General features: G+C 34.4%; 1 protein-coding gene across 1 annotated transcript; it reads right to left on the bottom strand.

Moving 5' to 3' along the window:
* Positions 1-1953: 1953 nt before the first annotated feature.
* LOC103430055 (isoeugenol synthase 1-like) lies at positions 1954-9721 on the bottom strand. The gene is made up of 5 exons (XM_029088807.2): positions 9344-9721; positions 9062-9196; positions 8676-8904; positions 2506-2709; positions 1954-2269 (listed from the first exon to the last, which is right to left on the bottom strand). Exons 1-5 carry the CDS (start codon positions 9530-9532, stop codon positions 2076-2078), a joined length of 951 nt encoding a protein of 316 aa, XP_028944640.1. The 5' UTR covers positions 9533-9721; the 3' UTR covers positions 1954-2075.
* Between the last annotated feature and the right edge of the window lie 9718 nt (positions 9722-19439).

Raw genomic sequence — 19439 nt, 5'->3', positions numbered from 1 at the left:
AAAACGTACTAGTGTAAAGGAGTCATCTTTTTATTTTTTAAGGAGATGAAGGATTTCATTGACAAGCAATCTACTTGTCAATAAAGTTGTTCCTCTCTCTCTCCCTCTCTCTCTCTCTCTCTCTCTCTCTCTGAGATGTTTTATTTTTTAGCAAACTAGATCTTAATCCTTGGTTGTGTTTGTTACACATCACTGGAATACCACACAATCATCAGTGTCTAAAACGGGGATATTACGTTAGCTTCCTTTGGTCATTTATATATGATCATTCATGTATTTGGTTTAGTAATTTTCCTTCTTAATTTAATGTTGTATAGGTTAAAATTTGATCTGTTTGGAACTACAATCTCTCGAAGTTACTCGTTGTAATTTCATTTCTGTGTTAAAAAGAAAATGGGGATATCAGACCTTTTCTCCACCTTGTACGCCTTTTTCATGTTTTTTATTTTTATTTTTGTAACACCACTCTTTTCTCATGAGATTAATGACTTTCAATACCAGCATATGGTTCAATATTTTAGTAGATACGGTGTTGAGTTTTTAGCCATTTGTTTCGAGTTCAAAATTCCTCCTCCTCTAAGTAATGTAGTAGTTTCAAATCCTCCTTCTCCCCTCAATAATAATAATAATAAAAAAGGATAATACTTGCATTCCCCCATTGGGGATGAGCTAATTCTTCAACGTATAAATAACGTATCTTCATGTACAAATTTCATCATTGGAACCGTTTTATCTCTTCATCTTTATTTGAACATCATCCCTATAATTAGAGAAATAGCAAATTAACAAGAACTTAGTGGATAGGGTGTTGAATTTCTATCCATACGTTTTGAGATCGAAATTCCCCCTCTGCTAAATTATTATAACAGTTTCAAACTCTCTCGCTTTACTTAGTAATAACAATTTTTTTTTTTTTTAAAGAACCTATCCAGAAAATTGTACAGCAAGAAGGATTCATTATAAGCTCAAGCAACATTCTTCCTTCGTTTTTTATTTTACACATAGTAAATGTCATACAACCACTTGAGAAGGGGACATACATACTATCTGTATATGATCATGGAAATGAAAATGAAGAGGCGCCAAGAGAAGAAATTTGGGCTGAAAATTTAGACCCACGATGTTTCTTAAACGTCATATGATTGTGATTGGATGGCGTTGCAATCACGTCATTCAACTGCTAGTGTTTTGTCCATGAACGTGTGAATTGAATCTCTTGGCTGTGAAATTGTGGTTTCCTACCTTCCCTCCGCTGCCATTACCACACCCACCCTAGCCACCACCTCTATCTCTCTACCCCCAGCAGAAGGCATGTTTGTGGGACTAATGATCGATCTCTTGGATTATTTTCTTCACCATTATCTTATGGAGACAAGTTCACACTAGGTTTAATGTTTCAATCCATCCTCCACTATCCAGTTGAAAGAAAACTAGGTTCTAGGGTGTCTTGAATGAGATTCACACATTTCTTCGCCTCTTGAAAATTTGAATTATAATTTTATTTGTGAAGAGTGTTTTAGCTGATTTTAGCCCATTGAAGTTCATGTGCGTAAGTTGGAATTAGGACTTGTCAAAAATGTTTTCTTAACTCAAATTTTTAGTCTTTTAGCCATCAGTATTTTTCTTTATTTATGGTAGTATTCTCAGAAGCTTGGTTTGAACAATGATCGTAGCTAGATTCATAACTTCTTAAAAAGTGTAAAATGGTAAGTGATGCTTCCGTCTAACCTAGTGCTTTTGTGTGTTAAAAGGCTATAGGTGATGAATGAAGTGTAGTAAGAAAATGGCTCTTCTCGTTCGGCATTTCTTCATTTTCCTTATTGTTGTGTTCTTTATTATTGCAGTTGGAAAATGGCAGCAAAGTACATTGTATGATCTATTGTGGGAACCCTTGGAGGTAGTTTTGATGATAAAACTGCGTGATGAAATCATGACTATATAAGCACAATGTTATAGGATATAAATCCGTAATTATATTATATTATATTATATTATACCGTAGCGTATCACATAACTTTATTAAATAAAAAGAAATTACAATACTACTTTAAACAAGCAAATATCAAGGAAGCTAATTAGAATGTTGCTAATTTTGGCTTGGGAGGATCAACCAAGCAAATATCAAGGAACTTATCAATGGGAGTGTACTTGTAATCAGGATATAATTCTGAGGCCTCTAAGTCGTTTGCTGTGAGTTCAATCCTCATCTGACCTTTGATGAATAAGCTGTAAATGATTGCGGCACGTACATTGTCTGGGTGAGGAAGGGCTACAAGAAATTGAAGCAAAATGCTTATAAAAAAATGAGATCATCACCATCCATTTGTTTAGCGAATAGTGACATGCATTGTGTTGTTTATGACTGTAAAAATGATTTGATTATCCAGTTAAATTAGATGGTAAGCCCTTCGGGCTAGCTAAAATGGTGAGGGACAATGCGGTAATAGCAAAAATGGTAAGCCCTTCGCCATCTTTACTTTGTTATATGCAGTTGTAGGTACTTACTCTCAGAATGCTTGAGGATTTCGTGTTCTGGGATATGAATCCTTCTAAGAGTCCGTCCGGTCTTCTTCTCCCAACAAGAAATCAAATCCAGCTGAGATATAATGTTTCCTTGTGGTCTACAAGTGAGGACGCGATTGGCTGCCCTTGGATCTGTTGCTGCTTTTATTGTGTATGTGGCTATGTCTTCCTCATAATTCAGCACAGCTATAGGCATCCAAAAAGGAATTGAAAAAGAGAACAAAACAATTTAACTTTTTTTTCTATCGAAACAATGATATAAATCCCCAATCGACTAAAATGTGTTTAGTATTGAGTTATGTAAGATCCTGATAGAGACATGTGGCATATCTTCATGTTGTACATGTGTCATAATCTCGTGAGTTGAGTAGTTATAAGTAGACCTGTAAACGGGTCGAGTTTATTGGGTTTGAGTCGGGTTCAACCTGACCCGTTAAGTTAACGGATCACCCGAACCCAACCCGTTAAGCTAACGGGTCATCCGTTTCACCCGTTAACAATTATTATTATTTTTTTTTTGCATAAAGTTTATTTTTTGTTATTAAGACTTTATTAAAATTACTAAAATATCTTCAACTAACGGGTGCTAACGGGTGTTAACGGATCCTAACGGGTCTAACGGGTTGACCCAAAGTGACACGTTATTTAACGGGTTGTTAACGGGTTCACCCGTTAGCGATCCAACCTGTTAAGCATCCACCCAAATACAAATATTAACGGGTTGGGTCGGATCGGGTTAACGGGTTAGGTCCAAAATGCCAGGCGTAGTTATAAGGTTGCTTGGTCTGTAAGCTTTGTATGTAGTATATATCGTAAAGGGAATATTCATCTGTAACTAATCTGGTAAATTCAGTAAAAGATATTATATAAGGCTTCCATTTCTGGTTCTTGTTCGAGGTTTCTCTCTCTTGAGATCTTCTTCTGCTACTGTTATTATGGTATCATGAGCTTAGCTTTTTCATCGGACATGAGTTTCAGTGATAATCTGAGCTGAGTTGTGTACTTCGTGTTTGTAATTTCAAGATTCTGGTGTTGTTGATCGGTGTTCTTCGACTATGGCGGTGGTTGCAATTTTCTGATTGAATCTTTGATTTGTAGCTTATGATTCTTTGATATTGAATCTTTTATTGATGATGAGGCACGAAGCCATATCTGTTTGACTGTTTGTTATAGATCTGAATTGTGATGATTCTTGATATGAATTTGGTAATTGTTGATATGAATTATGTGAAAATTGAGCTTGAAGAGTTGTGTTAGGGCACGAAGCCTAAATTGTTTGAGAAAATTGAAGAAATTAAGTTGTCTAGGACACGAAGCCTCAATTTTTCTTGAACAAGTTTGGACTCTGCGAGCACGAACCTCAGTGTTTGTTGCTTATTCTTGGAGAAGTATGGAGTTTGAGAGAACAAAGCTCTATAAATTGAAGTTGAAATCTGTGAGCACGAAGCTCTGTGTTTGTTACTGTTTGTATACTGTGTTCATTTGGTGATTTAGTTCTAGTCTTTCTATCAATTTTTTAATTTTGACTATGAATTGTTTCTATGACTTCTCAACCATTGAAAATTGATGGATTACTTGGTATGCTTACCATTCGATTGAATGATAACAACTTTGCAAAGTGGTCTTTCAATTTAGATCAGTTCTTGAAGGTTATGATCTCTTTGATTACTTTGATGGATCTAATGTTTGGCCTCCCAAGCATGTTATTTGTTTGGAGAAAGGAGTTACAAAAGAAATTACAGAGGCATATCGTGAGCGGATAAAAGTTGGTAAAGCTTTACTTAGTCTATTTATTGCTACACTGGGTGATGAAGCAATTGAGTAAGTAGTTGGAAGCAAAACAGCTCATTTTAACTGATCGATATACTATTGTGTCTTGAGCTAGGGTTAATCACCTAAAGACTGAACTTCATACAATCAGAAAGGGGGCTGATTCTGTTGAGAAGTATCTTCTTCAAATTAGGCATTTGAAAGATCAAGTCTTGGCTGCAGGAGAGAGTTTATCTAAGAATGATTTGATTGTAGCTGCCTTAAGACAGTAATAGAGGCTAGTGAATCACCAATCACCCCAAAAGAATTTCGGGTGCTGTGAGACAGCTGAATAGTTGCAAACTCCAGCTACATTTCCTATGGCTGGCATGCTTTCACAAGGAGAATCATCTGCAATAGGTGCACAGAGACAATTTTATCCACGAGAGTCCTGTAATTTTGGTTCTCAAAGGAAGTTTTATCCTGGAGAATCATCCACTCAAAAGTATAACAATTTCAATGGTGGTACGTGTTTTATGGGACAATATCCAAGGAACAATGGAAATGGTAATGGAAATAATAGAGGGTTTTCTCAAAACAACACCAGCTCCAATTTCAAATCTAACAGAAGCATGGGTGGTTTCAATGGTTCTAGACAGAGGTTTAATGGAGGAGATAATGGCAGGTTTAACAACAGAACTTCTGGTGGCTATTCTAATCAGGCTGCTAATAATTCGAAAGGGATCTTCTTGGAATTTTTGGAATGGTAACAGTGGTAAAAAAATCAACCATCATCCTTGAGTATCAAATTTGTAGCAAAAGAGGGCACACTGCTCCCAATTGCTTCTACTAGAATGATTAATCTTCTACTTCTGCTGGCACAGTCCCTAAGTGTCAACTCTGTGGCAAATGCGGTCATACAGCATTGAACTGTTTTCACATGAATAACTATACATTTCAAGGTGCTCAACGACCTCCTTCTCTCACTGCTATGACAGCTAGTTCTTCCGCTGGTTTTAAGCTCAATCATGCTTGGATAATGGACACTGGTGCCACACATCATATGATTGGAGAGATGGCAGATTTGAATTTGGTTTCACCTTTTGAGGGATATCAAAAGATTGCAGTTGGCAATGGAGAGTGTCTTCCAATCAAGAGCACTGGTTCAACCTCTATTAAAACTCTTTCAAAACCACTGAATCTTATTACAATTTTACATGTTCCTGCACTTGCTGGCAGTTTATTATCTGTTTATACTCTTCGTAAGGATAATAATTGTTTTGTTATTCTTGATGAGTGGCTTTTGGGTGCAAGACAAGGCAACAAAGAAGGTTCTAATGAGAGGAAGGAGTAAGGGAGACCTGTACTACATTACCAAAAGTCTTTTCAACTACAATAAGCTACTACAGCCGATTGCTTTTCTAGGATGAATGGTGAAAGCTTCTCTCTGGCATCATAGACTAGGTCATCCAAGTAATGAGGTCTTGAATAGTATGTTATCTTACTCTAAGGTTCTTTACCAAGCTGATGTAAATAAGCATGTCTGTGAATTTTGTATGTGTGGCAAGATGTCTAGACAAGTATTTTCCTCTAGTTCTCATACTTCTGTAAAACCTTTTGAGAGAATTAGTAGTGATGTTTGGGGACCATCACCAGTTGTATATACTAAAGGCTATAAATACCATGTCAGTTTCATTGATGATTTTACTCAATTCACTTGGATTATTCCTATTGCTTATAAATCTTAAGTGTATTATGTATTTGAGAAGTTTTATGCTTTCATTAAGAATCATTTTCAAGCCTCTGTGAAATTCTTTCAATCTGATGGTGGTGGTGAGTACATGAGCAATGCTTTCAAGAAGTTGTTAGAATCTAATGGGATTATACATATGGTTTCCTGTCCTTATACCCCTCAACAAAATGGGATTGCTGAGAAGAACATAGACATATTGTGGAGACTACAATTACTTTGGTAACTACTGCTAAGTTACCTCACAATTTTTGGTTTCATGCTTGTTCTCATGCCATTTGTCTCATAAATAGAATGCCCTGCAAGTCTTTAGATATGCAATCTCCATATTTTAAGCTTTTTGGTTCTCATCCTGTGTTGAGTTCTTTGAAAATATTTGGTACAATAGTTTATCCCTATGTTAGGCCCTATATTTCTACCAAACTAGAGCCTAGATCAGAGAAATGTGTATTCTTGAGTTATGCCTTAGGGTACAAGGGTGTTATATGTTATCACAGAGGGAAACAAAAGTTTTTCATTGTCAGGCATGTTGTATGTTGTTCATGATGAACAAGTATTTCCTTTTCATACAAATTCAATTGTTCCCAGTTCTTAGAATGAAACTACAGTCTCTATCAAGACATCTAGTGATTGTTCCTTATGTTATTCCTCTATTTGTTGAAAATACTTTTTCTGTTGACACTACTAAAGATGTTGATAATTTTGCCCAGATTGTAATGGTTCCTTTGTCTCTCAGTGATGTTTCTAGTTCAGATCTTTGAATGAGTCTACACAGGTTGTACCTGATATTATGGTTCAGGGTATTGGGACTGACTCTTCTTCATAAACCTCTCATTCTCAAGTTTACACTACTCATCTCCAGCATTCTACAGAACCCTTGTTGCCTGTCCATCATGATGCTCAACTTGAGGTAATTCTCCTTTTTACCTATTCCAGTGATTCTATTTCTTCTTCTCCTCGAACATTAGTATCTTCTTCCCATCCTATGCAAACTAGACTTAAAACAGGTGTGATTTTTAGAAAAAGAGATGGTTCTATGGCTGTCTCTGAGTCTGATTCTTCTTAGTTCACTGTTGGTTCTCAAAGAGAATCTGATATCTTGGTTGGTTTTGCTAATGAGTCAGCTTCTAATCTTAGTATTCCAGATGAAGTTGCTTTTAAAGGTTATACTGCAGTATTGAGCATTGTGGATTCATGTGAACCTACTTCATTTAAGGCTACTGTCTCTCAGTTTCATTGGAGAGCAGCTATGACTGACGAGTTTCAAGCGTTACAGAAGCAAGGAACTTGGGAATTGGTTCCTGCCCCATCCAATAGGAATATTATTGGCAGTAAGTGGGTTGATAAGATTAAGAAGGATCAAAATAGAGCTATTTCCAGGTATAAAGCCCATTTAGTGGCTCAAGGGTATAGTCAAGAGCAGGGGTTGAATTATGATGATACTTTCAATCATGTGGTCAAGCATAGTACTATTAGGATTGTTCTTGCTTTGGCTGCTGCATAAAAATGGACTTTTAAGGTAGTTAGATGTCAAAAATGCCTTCCTCCATGGTGATTTACTAGAGGAAGTCTTTATGAAACAGCCACAGGGTTTTCAGGATCCAGTTCGTTCTCATTATGTTTGTAAGCTTGTTAACTCTCTTTATGGACTTAAACAAGCCTCTAGAGCATGGAACTCCAAGTTTACTACCTATTGCCTATTTTAGGCTTTGTTGTTTCAGATTCAGACCCAAGTTTGTTTCTCAAAGCTTCCAATATACATGTGGTTGTTCTTCTTCTATATGTCGATGACATATTCAATACAGGCTCAGACTCTCTTCTTGTCTAGCAAGTTATTGACAGTTTGGGTGAAGTATTTGATATGAAGGATATGGGTCCTTTAACCTTCTTTCTTGGTCTTCAGGTCACCTATAAGTCTAATGGGGATCTTTTTATTTCTCAGCCAAAATATGTTAAAGAATTGCTCAAAAAGGCATATATGGAATCCTGCAAGTCATGTCCTGCTCCTTGTTAGCCACGTACATAGTCTAATGGGTCTACTCCTTGTAAGTCAGTATTTTGTTTACCCATCCAAACATTGCATTTGTTGTGAATTTTGCCTGTCAGTTTATGGCTCATCCTACTGATGCACATTTGTTGTTCGTGAAACGGTTAAAAAGGGAGATCTTCAGGTTGAATATATTGCTACTGCAGATCAGGTTGCCGATGTTTTGACCAAAGGTGTTCATGGTCTAGCTTTTGTTGGTCATTGTTCCAATCTCAAACTGGGATTTCCCAGTTGAGATTGAGGGGGGATATTGAGTGATGTAAGGTTCTGATAGAGATATGTGGCATATCTTGATGTTGTACATGTGTCATAATCTTGTGAGTTGGGTAGTTGTAAGGTTGCTTAGTCTGTAAGCTCTGTATGTGGTATGTATAGCAAAGGGAATATTCATTTGTAACTAATTTGGTAAATTTCAGTAAAAGAATATTATATAAGGTTTCCATTTCTGGTTCTTGTTTGAGCTTTCTCTCTCTTGAGATCTTCTTCAGCTACTGTTATTATCTACGAGTCTTCAACCTAGATAAAGTCCACTATCTTACCCTTATGTGAGGACAAGTGCATTAATATTTGTGGTCCAGAAGTGAAATACAACACTTGCAAGCTTACCCTTGGCTTCACTAGTGCCATGAACAACGACTTCCTCACGTTCTTCACGAGGATGAAGCAGATAATCAACAAAATATGCAGCACATGAGTTTGCACACACACAAGTGTACGGAATTCCTGCTGCTTCCGCCGCCCTTCTAATCACCCTTCTATTCTCATGTAGAGCCTCGAAAGGCGGCAATGCGCTTGCTCTTTCTGGATCATCTCCAAACTCTGACGGAATAAATCTCTGATTTCACAGTCCCAACATGTATATATTGAACGTAGTTAGACATGAACATATATGTAAATGAGCTTGACAGAGTAGTCTAGCAAAGAATATCCACATAATCAGTGATTCAAATTCACAGTCAACGCGAAAGAACATTTCTCACATATATTTTCACCTTTATATTGCCAGCATCTTTGATGGCGTTGATAATTTTTAACTGTTGAAGATGCTGAGGCACAGGCAGCGTAGATACTACAACATCAACTTGTCCAAGCGCTGCGACTAGCTTTTCGTGCTCATCGAGTTCACCCTGTTCAGTTCACACCATATCAAATTGGTTCTAATCCTAAGTATTGAATAGAGTAACTATATATAAAACATGATCAGTTAACTAGTAGGATTTAGCCAACTAAGAAATGAGAGGTTAATTAGCGTTAGTATATATATAATTAATTACTTGGAAGATGGTGAGTCCCATGGCTTCATATTCTTTGTGCAGCTCCAGCTTGGAAGGGTCAGTGTTGGGTTTGATTGGTCGGGTGTAGGCATAGGTTGGATGGCCCAAAGAAACGCTTGCTTTCACCATGTACTTGCCTAGATACCCTGTGGCTCCAATTATCAGTATCTTGCTCTTCTCACAAGCCATGGCCTTCTTCAAAGATATTGTTCTTCTAAGCAAGGGCTATTGTGTTTAATATAGGGAAAAGGAGTGCATGATGAAGATAGAACACAAATTATATGGTGCTCCAGAGTATAGGAAATTTTGCACATTTGAACTGTTGCATCTTGATTTTTGTCTTTTATTTTTTTATTTTTTTAAATTTTTTTTATCAAAGATCAAATGGTTAAAAGACTCGGAGTATTCGATATTCTAAGGACCATAAAAAATCTTGAAGATGAAAGTGGGTGAACTTTCACATCTTTGCACATACATGTCCCTGAAAAACGCAGCACGTGAGAACTCTAAAATTGTGACACGTGGATTACACAAAATAAGGGTCTTTCTCCCAAATGGTCTTCGAAATTGATTCAACTCCTCATTTGCGTCCTTGAGTTTCAAAATCGATCAATTTAGTCCCTGACTTTCACTACTGCACATGCTAGTGCGGGATACTCCACGTGGTGCACTCATTACAACCAAAAATTAAAAGTTGCACTCTTTATAGTAGACCTGGCATTCGTGTCGTGTTTTCCGTGTTCGTGTCGTTTTCGTGTCATACCCGATATCTTAACGGGTCGTGTCGTGTAACACCCGTTAAAATAAACGGGTAAAATGACCCGACCCGAAATCGACCCGATAATATTAACAGGTAATATGACCCGACCCGATAATATTAACAGGTAATATGACCCGACCCGTTACCCGTTAAGGAAAATATATTTTAAACCAATAAATAATCAAATGAAAAACATAATACTAAATAAGTATATACATTCCATATTATCACATCCAAAACATAAAAACGCAATTTTGTTTTAAGTATATTTTCGCTTACCTAAAGTCTTTAATAGTTTTTTAATTAATGTAGAAGTGTAAAAAATATAGAAAAAATATATAAACACTCGTAATGACAAGCTTTTTTCAACGATCCAACCGTCAAACTTATTTGTACACATTCCAAGATTGCATACGTAAAAAATTGTAAAAAAAACAAACATTCAAATATTACGTAACAGAACAAAAGTTATCGACGGTTATAAACGAAAAATCACAATTTAGCTGTTATTTTAGCTCCGATTTTGATGATTTTTTTACAGATACACTCTTCGACCCTATAAGAATGTAATGAATAAATTTGATCTTTAATTTAAAGTATTTACACTAGTAGATACCACAAAAACTTATTTTATACTTAATAGAAGTATAATATTAACTTTAAGTGTTTGTTTAATCTATTGTTTTGACGCAATATGCATTCTACGAAACATTTTTCAACGATCCAACCATCAAACTTATTTGTACACATTCCGAGATCCCATACATAAAAAATCGTAAAAAACAAACATTCAGAGATTACGTAACGGAACAAAAGTTTTCGACGGTTATAAACGAAAAATCACAATTTAACGGTTATTTTAGCTCCGATTTTGATGATTTTTTATAGATACACTCATCGACCCTATAAGAATGTAATGAATAAATTTGATCTTTAATTTAAAGTATTTACACTAGTAGATACCACAAAATCTTTTTTTATACTTAATAGAAGTATAATATTAACTCTAAGTGTTTGTTTAATCTACTATTTTGACGCAATATGCATTCCACGAAACTTTTTTCAACGATCCAACCGTCAAACTTATTTGTACACATTCCGAGATCGCATACATAAAAAATCGTAAAAAACAAACATTCAGAGATTACGTAACGGAACAAAAGTTTTCGACGGTTATAAACGAAAAATCACAATTTAACGGTTATTTTAGCTCCGATTTTGATGATTTTGTACATATACACTCCTCGACCCTATAAGAATGTAATGAATAAATTTGATCTTTAATTTAAAGTATTTACACTAGTAGATACCACAAAAACTTATTTTATACTTAATAGAAGTATAATATTAACTCTAAGTGTTTGTTTAATTTACTGTTTTGACGCAATATGCATTCTACGAAACTTTTTTCAACAATCCAACCGTCAAACTTATTTGTACACATTCTGAGATCGTATACATAAAAAATCGTAAAAAACAAACATTCAGAGATTACGTAACGAAACAAAAGTTTTCGATGGTTATAAACGAAAAATCACAATTTAACGGTTATTTTAGCTCCGATTTTGATGATTTTTTACAGATACACTCCTCGACCCTATAAGAATGTAATGAATAAATTTGATCTTTAATTTAAAGTATTTACACTAATGGATACCACAAAATCTTTTTTCATACTTAATAGAAGTATAATATTAACTTTAAGTGTTTGTTTAATCTACTATTTTGACGCATTCTACGAAACTTTTTTTAACGATCCAACCGTCAAACTTATTTGTACACATTCCAAGATTTCATACGTAAAAAATCGTAAAAAACAAACATTCAGAGATTACGTAACAGAACAAAAGTTATCAACAGTTATAAACAAAAAATCACAATTTAACGGTTATTTTAGCTCCGATTTTGATGATTTTTTACAGATACACTCCTCGACCCTATATGAATGTAATGAATAAATTTGATCTTTAATTTAAAGTATTTACACTAGTGGATACCACAAAAACTTATTTTATACTTAATAGAAGTATAATATTAACTCTTAAGTGTTTGTTTAATCTACCGTTTTGACGCAAAAAGCATTCTACGAAACGTTTTTCAACAATCCAACCGTCAAAATTATTTGTACACATTCCGAGATTGCATACGTAAAAAATCATAAAAAATAAAGATTCAGAGATTACGTGACGGAACAAAAGTTTTCGACGGTTATAAATGAAAAATCACAATTTAACGGTTATTTTAGCTCCAATTTTGATGATTTTTTACAGATACACTCCTCGACCCTATAAGAATGTAATGAATAAATTTGATCTTTAATTTAAACTATTTACACTAGTGGATACCACAAAAACTTATTTTATACTTGATAGAAGTATAATATTAACTCTAAGTGTTTGTTTAATTTACTGTTTTGACGCAATATGCATTTTACGAAACTTTTTTCAACGATCCAACTGTCAAACTTATTTGTACACATTCCGAGATCGCATACGTAAAAAATTTTAAAAAACAAACATTCAGATATTACGTAACGGAACAAAAGTTTTCGACGATTATAAACGAAAAATCACAATTTAACGGTTATTTTAGCTCCGATTTTGATGATTTTTCACAGATACACTCCTCGACCCTATAAGAATGTAATGAATAAATTTGATCTTTAATTTAAAGTATTTACACTAGTGGATACCACAAAATCTTTTTTTATACTTAATAGAAGTATAATATTAACTTTAAGTGTTTGTTTAATCTACTATTTTGACACAATATGCATTCTACAAAACGTTTTTTAACGATCCAACCGTCAAACTTATTTGTACGCATTCCAAGATTGCATACATAAAAAATCGTAAAAAACAAACATTCAGAGATTACGTAACGGAACAAAAGTTATCAACGGTTATAAACGAAAAATCACAATTTAACGGTTATTTTAGCTCCGATTTTGATGATTCTTTACAGATACACTCCTCGACCCTATAAGAATGTAATAAATAAATTTGATCTTTAATTTAAAGTATTTACACTAGTGGATACCACAAAAACTTATTTTATACTTAATAGAAGTATAATATTAACTCTAAGTGTTTGTTTAATCTACCGTTTTGATGCAATATGCATTCTACGAAACTTTTTTCAACGATCCAACCGTCAAACTTATTTGTACACATTCCGAGATTGCAAACGTAAAAAATTGTAAAAAACAAACATTCAGAAATTACGTAACGGAACAAAAGTTTTCGACGGTTATTAACGAAAAATCAGAATTTAACGGTTATTTTAGCTCTGATTTTGATGATTTTGTACATATACACTCCTCGACCCTATCAGAATGTAATGAATAAATTTGATCTTTAATTTAAAGTATTTACATTTTTTATATATGAGTGATTGTATATATAATTTTTTACATTTTTTACACTTCTACAATAATTATTATTAATTTTATTAATTTTTCCCTCAAATAAAAAACATTATTCATGAGGGTTTGAAGGATTTTAAAAATCTAAACGATAATATAAGTGTAACAATTATCTATTCGTGAAGGAATAATGATAAATCACGAGTGTTTATATATTCTTTCACATTTTTCATACTTGTATGTATGTCTTCTTAGTTCTTGCATATACAAATACTATACTAGTATATTTTAATTTTGGACAAGAATATGTTATGTAAAATTTATCCTAGTAATGATAATAAGGAACTCTCATAATAAAAATAAATAATGACTAAAACTTTTTTTTATTTTTTTATAATTTATATAGAACAATAATACAAAACTATATATTTAATATAGAATATATTGTATATATTAATATGACTATTGTATTTTATAATAAATCTTTTAGTAATTAAACTTTAAAATTATTAAAATAATTTTTTTCTTAACGGGTCGAAACGGGTTACCCACGTGTTACCCGCGTGTATACCTGTTAAGAACCCGTTATTAACGGGTTCTTAACGGGTCACCCGATAGTGACCCGATAAGTTATCGTGTTGACCCGAAACCCGTTATTTTCGTGTCGTTTTCATGTCGTGTCACCGTGTTGTGTCAAAAACTGCCAGGTCTACTTTATAGCCACAAATTTCTGAAATACAACTCGACACTCACCTTCTTGTTTCTAACTTGAATAATACAAGCTAAAGTCTGCTCCATCATTGGTTTGACTTAATCAAGCATTTAAAACCATGAAATCATGAAAAACGAGGTTACAAAAATTAATTGTCACATCATCATTATGGCACTCAAATGTTGGTTTCTAATATTTATTGTCACATATGTTGGTTTCTAATATATCACATCATTATTATGACACTCAAATGTAGGTTTCTAATAATAGTCATACAAAGTTAACCTCACATTCGTGTCGTATTTTCTATTTCGTTTTCGTGACATATCTAATATGTTAATGGGTCGTGTTGTGTAACACCCGTTAAAGTAAACAGGTAAAATAACCCAACCCGAAATTGACCTGTAATATTATCAAATAATATGATCCGACCCGTTACTCGTTAAAGAAAATATATTTTAAATCAATAAACATAAAAATCTAAAATTTGAAATTTGAAATTCGGCGAGTAGAATAAAGTATAAACAACAATCGACGGTTAAATTTAAATCTAAGGTTTATGAATTATGGTGTCGGATTTCGAAGTTGACCCTTTCACGAAAGTTGTAAAGCTTGTCATTACGTGTGATTGTATACTTTTTTCACACTCCTACAATAATTATTATTAAATTTATTAATTTTGCACTCAAATAAAAAACACTATTCATGAGATGTGGAGGGTTTTAAACATCTAAACGACCATGTAACCATCATCTAATCATAGAGGATGAAATCATGAGTGTTTATATATGCTTTCACATTTTTTAGACTTGTACATTAATGATTATGATTTTATTTATTTTACTACGCCTTCTTTTATGCAACTTTGGAGACGGAGAGTAATTGCTAGGGTTCTTTCAGATTTTCTAATTCGAGGTGTTTTCATTCTTTTTATTCTTAATAATATTTTCTATGATTTCAATTATGAATATGCGTAACTAATTCCTTTTAGCTAGGACGAAGTCTTAAGCCTTATCATGAATATGTGATTTGCTTATGATTGATTACATGCATACTTTGAATTATTAATCATTGTTTTAAACTATCTAATTATCGTAATGCCTGATCACCATTAGGATCTTTAGAAAAGTAATTTGATGCAATTTTGGTCGGAAGGTTCTCTGAAATTGACGCTAACTTCTTGTGATTAATAATTGTAATTTCACTTAGGATGAACACCATGTTTTAAGGGTTGCATGGTTTTTCAAAGGGTTTTCATAAAGCATAATGAATCTTTCATGTTCATATTTGATCCGAACTTCTGCACAGGTTGCATGTTAGATATACATTTTATGTTAGAGGTTCCAAGTAGAATATAAATTAGAAAAACCTAACCATCAAAGTGACATGTGTAGATCATAAGTAATTGGTAAAAATGCATAGAATTGCTAGGTGATGGTGGAACCCTAGTGCTTTTATAAATTGGTATTTTAAAAATTGTTTCTTTTTCTTTCAACTTTAATATTGCATATTAATTTCTTTTATTAGTTAAATTCGTTTTAATTTAAGTACGTTCTAAAATCAATCATCTCAACTTTTTGCTTTACAATAATTAATTGAAATTTGGTTTGCTTCGATTTATTTAATAATCTCTGTGGAGAACGACCTTGCAAGAACCGTTTATACTATAATATCCTTGTCATTCTTGCAAGTAATATAGGAATTTTTAACCCGTTTGTTGTGTGGTAAAATCCCTATCATACTGCCTTCGAGCAACTATGATACCCCTAGAGAGAGTACATATTTGATGAGATTTATGGACTTGCCTTCAGGTGACGATAGCACCATTATTGAGCATGTTTTTACTCATACTTGTTTTATGATGATTTCATGGCATGCTAGGGTTTTCTGAAAAACCTATTATGGAGTATTATATTTGTTTTCAAAATAGGGGGTTAGTATGTTCATAAAGAAAATGGTTTTCTTATTATTAGTATTATTATAAACTTTGGTCCACTCACCTTTTCCGTTTTGCGCCACCTTAGGGGTTAGAGTCGAGGCATACGATCCCGGCGTCAGGACTCTACATCATAGGTATCCCCGAGTCTTCTCAGTATAGGTATCATTTCCTTGTTCGTATCTTTTCTTAGTAATTCTTCCATATTATTCTTTATAGTTGTATGCTTTGAACACGTTCCTGCAATGGCATATTTCGTTTTAATTGCCTATCTTCTATTTGTGTGCATGTTTAAAATGGCTTCATTACCTTCAGGTGTTAGCCAGCACGTGCTTACCCTAGTATGTGGGGATATTGGGGTTGGGGCGTGTCAGTTTGGTATTAAAGCCTAGTTTGTTCAGAGCATACTTAGGATCTTCTCCTCCTCTAGTAGTGTGTCAGCCTTGATATCATTTGGATATCATGACTTTCGTTTGTTGACATATTTCAGCACGGTTACATAATCCTCATTCTGCGTGAATAGTCACATCATATTGAAGAATAAGAAATTTGTGTTAGGATTGTGCCTCAAGTTTGGCGTAATAGGTTATGAATGACTTCCAACATCAGACCGCTACTTTGCGACATGTGTTCCCTAGGAATGGAGGGCAAAGTCGAATTTGCATAGAAATGATGTGAAATAGAGAAATCTTAGTCTGATAAAGTCTAGTTGGGATCAATTGAAGATCAGAGGCGATGATGGTCCACTGCAACATGCTCTCCTTCGAAATAAGGGGCAGAGGCATACCTGTTGGGAGATTATGCATAACATCAGAGGTTCATATAGGAGAAAATTAAGAAAGTGGCCAATCGTAGGCAAAGTTAGCAAGTATATGTGGGGTAGACCGAATCAGTTTCCTCGGGTTTGTGGATTCCACAAAGGGAATTCGTGTGGGCCCTCAGGAAAGTTCTCCGCTATTGTCTTGCTGATAATGTCCTTGTCTACACCTACCACGAGTTCAGTTTAATAAACATCCACAGTCAGCTTATTACCAAATTCCTCAAATGTTGACCTTGCTTAGATTATACCTTTCTTGGGAGACGTGAGCGTAGTAGAAGACATTCTTACCAAATCCAAGGTTGTGACAGTTGGAAATCGAAAATCCTCCCGAGTGTTTTGAATTACGAAATATCATTGGTCTTGTCGATTTCTATTGACAGTTGCCAACGATTCTTTGACCATAGTCCTAGTTCCATTTCCCTTGGCTAGGAAACAAGTCAGTTTTGTTCGAGATGTTGTTTCACCCTACCATCACTTCCTTTTTGCACAGTACCATCATTGTGCAAAAAATTGAACCCGGCAAGTTCTCGTTGTTCACGACGAAGGTAAGGTTAGAAAACCTGCTAGATCTTTGTAGATCATGCCTAGGACTAAGATTGTGATGTTTTTGAGACATTTTAATGTTGTTTGGACGTAGAAATAACTTGAGAATATTAAACCCAGTTTTTCGACAAAGATCCGACGACTTTTGAGCTGTTTTCCAACCAACTCTGGCCATGGCCGGGGAAACCAAAGGTATATTCCGATTCCTTGTCCTCTGAGCTTCGATTTGATATATTGGAAGGCTAGGTTTATGAAGGTTTTAGGTAGTCATAGCTGGGACTATCTCGGCGGTTGCAGTGGCAACCAGTCGGAAAAGAAGAAGAGAAGAAAAAAAAAAGAAAAGGAAAAAAAGAGGCCCAAAACTTAAACCTAGAACCGACCCAATCCATGACCCTCCAACTTGGTCCGGCTTCGGCCCAGCCTAATTCCAAATATATTCTGGAATATTCAAGAATATTTGGAACATTCCTTGTGTGACTTTTTCGAAATTTTCTCGGAAACCCTCATAGGCTAATTTTAACGTCCCGAGTCTGTTTTTTGACATCAATTTAATGAAATTCCAAAGTCTTTAACGGAATTGATTGACTCGGCGTCTTAGGTGACTTTTTAGGGTTGATTGTTGACTTTTTACAAAATTTGTTGGGGACCCTCCTTAGCATATTTCGATGCCCTGATTCCAAATCCGCACTCCATTTTCCCAAATGTAATTGTCTTAGTGGAGTTTTACTAATGGGTCCCAATATTATGCTTAGGTGCGATTACTATTGGAGACTCCAGTTTCTCCTGTCCGAACGACTATGACTTCGTAAGTATCTATGAGTGGGTCTTTTATTTGATATATACATACATACATATATATATATATATGTTAAGTTTCCATATATAATTCTAAAAATGAATTTTTATGTGACTGCCGTAATTGAATTAACATTTATAGAAAATGACCTAATGATAAGAATTAGGAAATCATTATAAACCCTACGGGATGCCTTAGCTAAACTTACGACTATGAATAATGTTATGTTGACTAGAATTATCGAATCATTCTGGCATGATTATATTTGTGTTATCTGCTCATCATTTGCTGCACCGGTGTTAGTGCTCGCTCAAGCCAGGGCCAGTCTTTCACATGTACGTGCACTTCGCACCATACGCTCACTTTGGATCCATTGTAGATTCTAGTCTTGTCCTAGATTGCTATAGGCAATTAGGACTCATATGTGTTGCTCATAGCACCAGTCTTCACGTGATTGTAGTACCAAAGCGTATATCATTGTTACAACTAGTCTTGTTCATGTCAGAATACTTCTGCATGAACTCTTGTGTAAGCATGTGTTGATGAGCACTTGATATGAGATGTTTGCTTATGCGAGATTATGTTGATTACAAAGTCATGTGTTTACTTATGAAATATTGAGCCATATTGAATTCTTGAGATATTACAGGCTACGGTAAGTATTTTCACACTATACGTAGTATGTATATTTTAGAAATTATACTTGTTTTACAGCAAGGGGTTATAATGTTTTCAAAAAGGTTTTTATAAAACGTTATTTTTAGGCCCACTCACCCTTGTTTTTAATCCCTCTAGGTTTTAGTGGCTGAGCTATCACGTCGACGAGGATTTCTGGCAAACTGTTGTAATGAAAATACTACTGATGGTATAATTCCTCTATTACCTTTACTATACTTTACTTATGCTCTGACATTACATGTAAAATGAGTTCATTCCCGCTCACCAGCATACTCTTATATTTAGAAAAATTCTCGGTACTGTTCACTTTAACGAAAAATCACATTTTTACACTAAAAAGTCAATCATGGTACTGTTCATTTTACTCTTTATTTTGTCCTTATTGTTAAAACTCAAAGTTTTCAAGTCATTTTCATTAATTTTACTTTAAATGAATACACATTTTCCAATCACTACACTTTATGGTTTCGTCACCTTCTAAGTGTTG

Source organism: Malus domestica, chromosome 11, assembly GCF_042453785.1.
Source record: "Malus domestica chromosome 11, GDT2T_hap1".
NCBI classification, from domain to species: Eukaryota; Viridiplantae; Streptophyta; class Magnoliopsida; order Rosales; family Rosaceae; genus Malus; species Malus domestica.
This window is presented reverse-complemented; position numbering and strand designations above follow the sequence as displayed.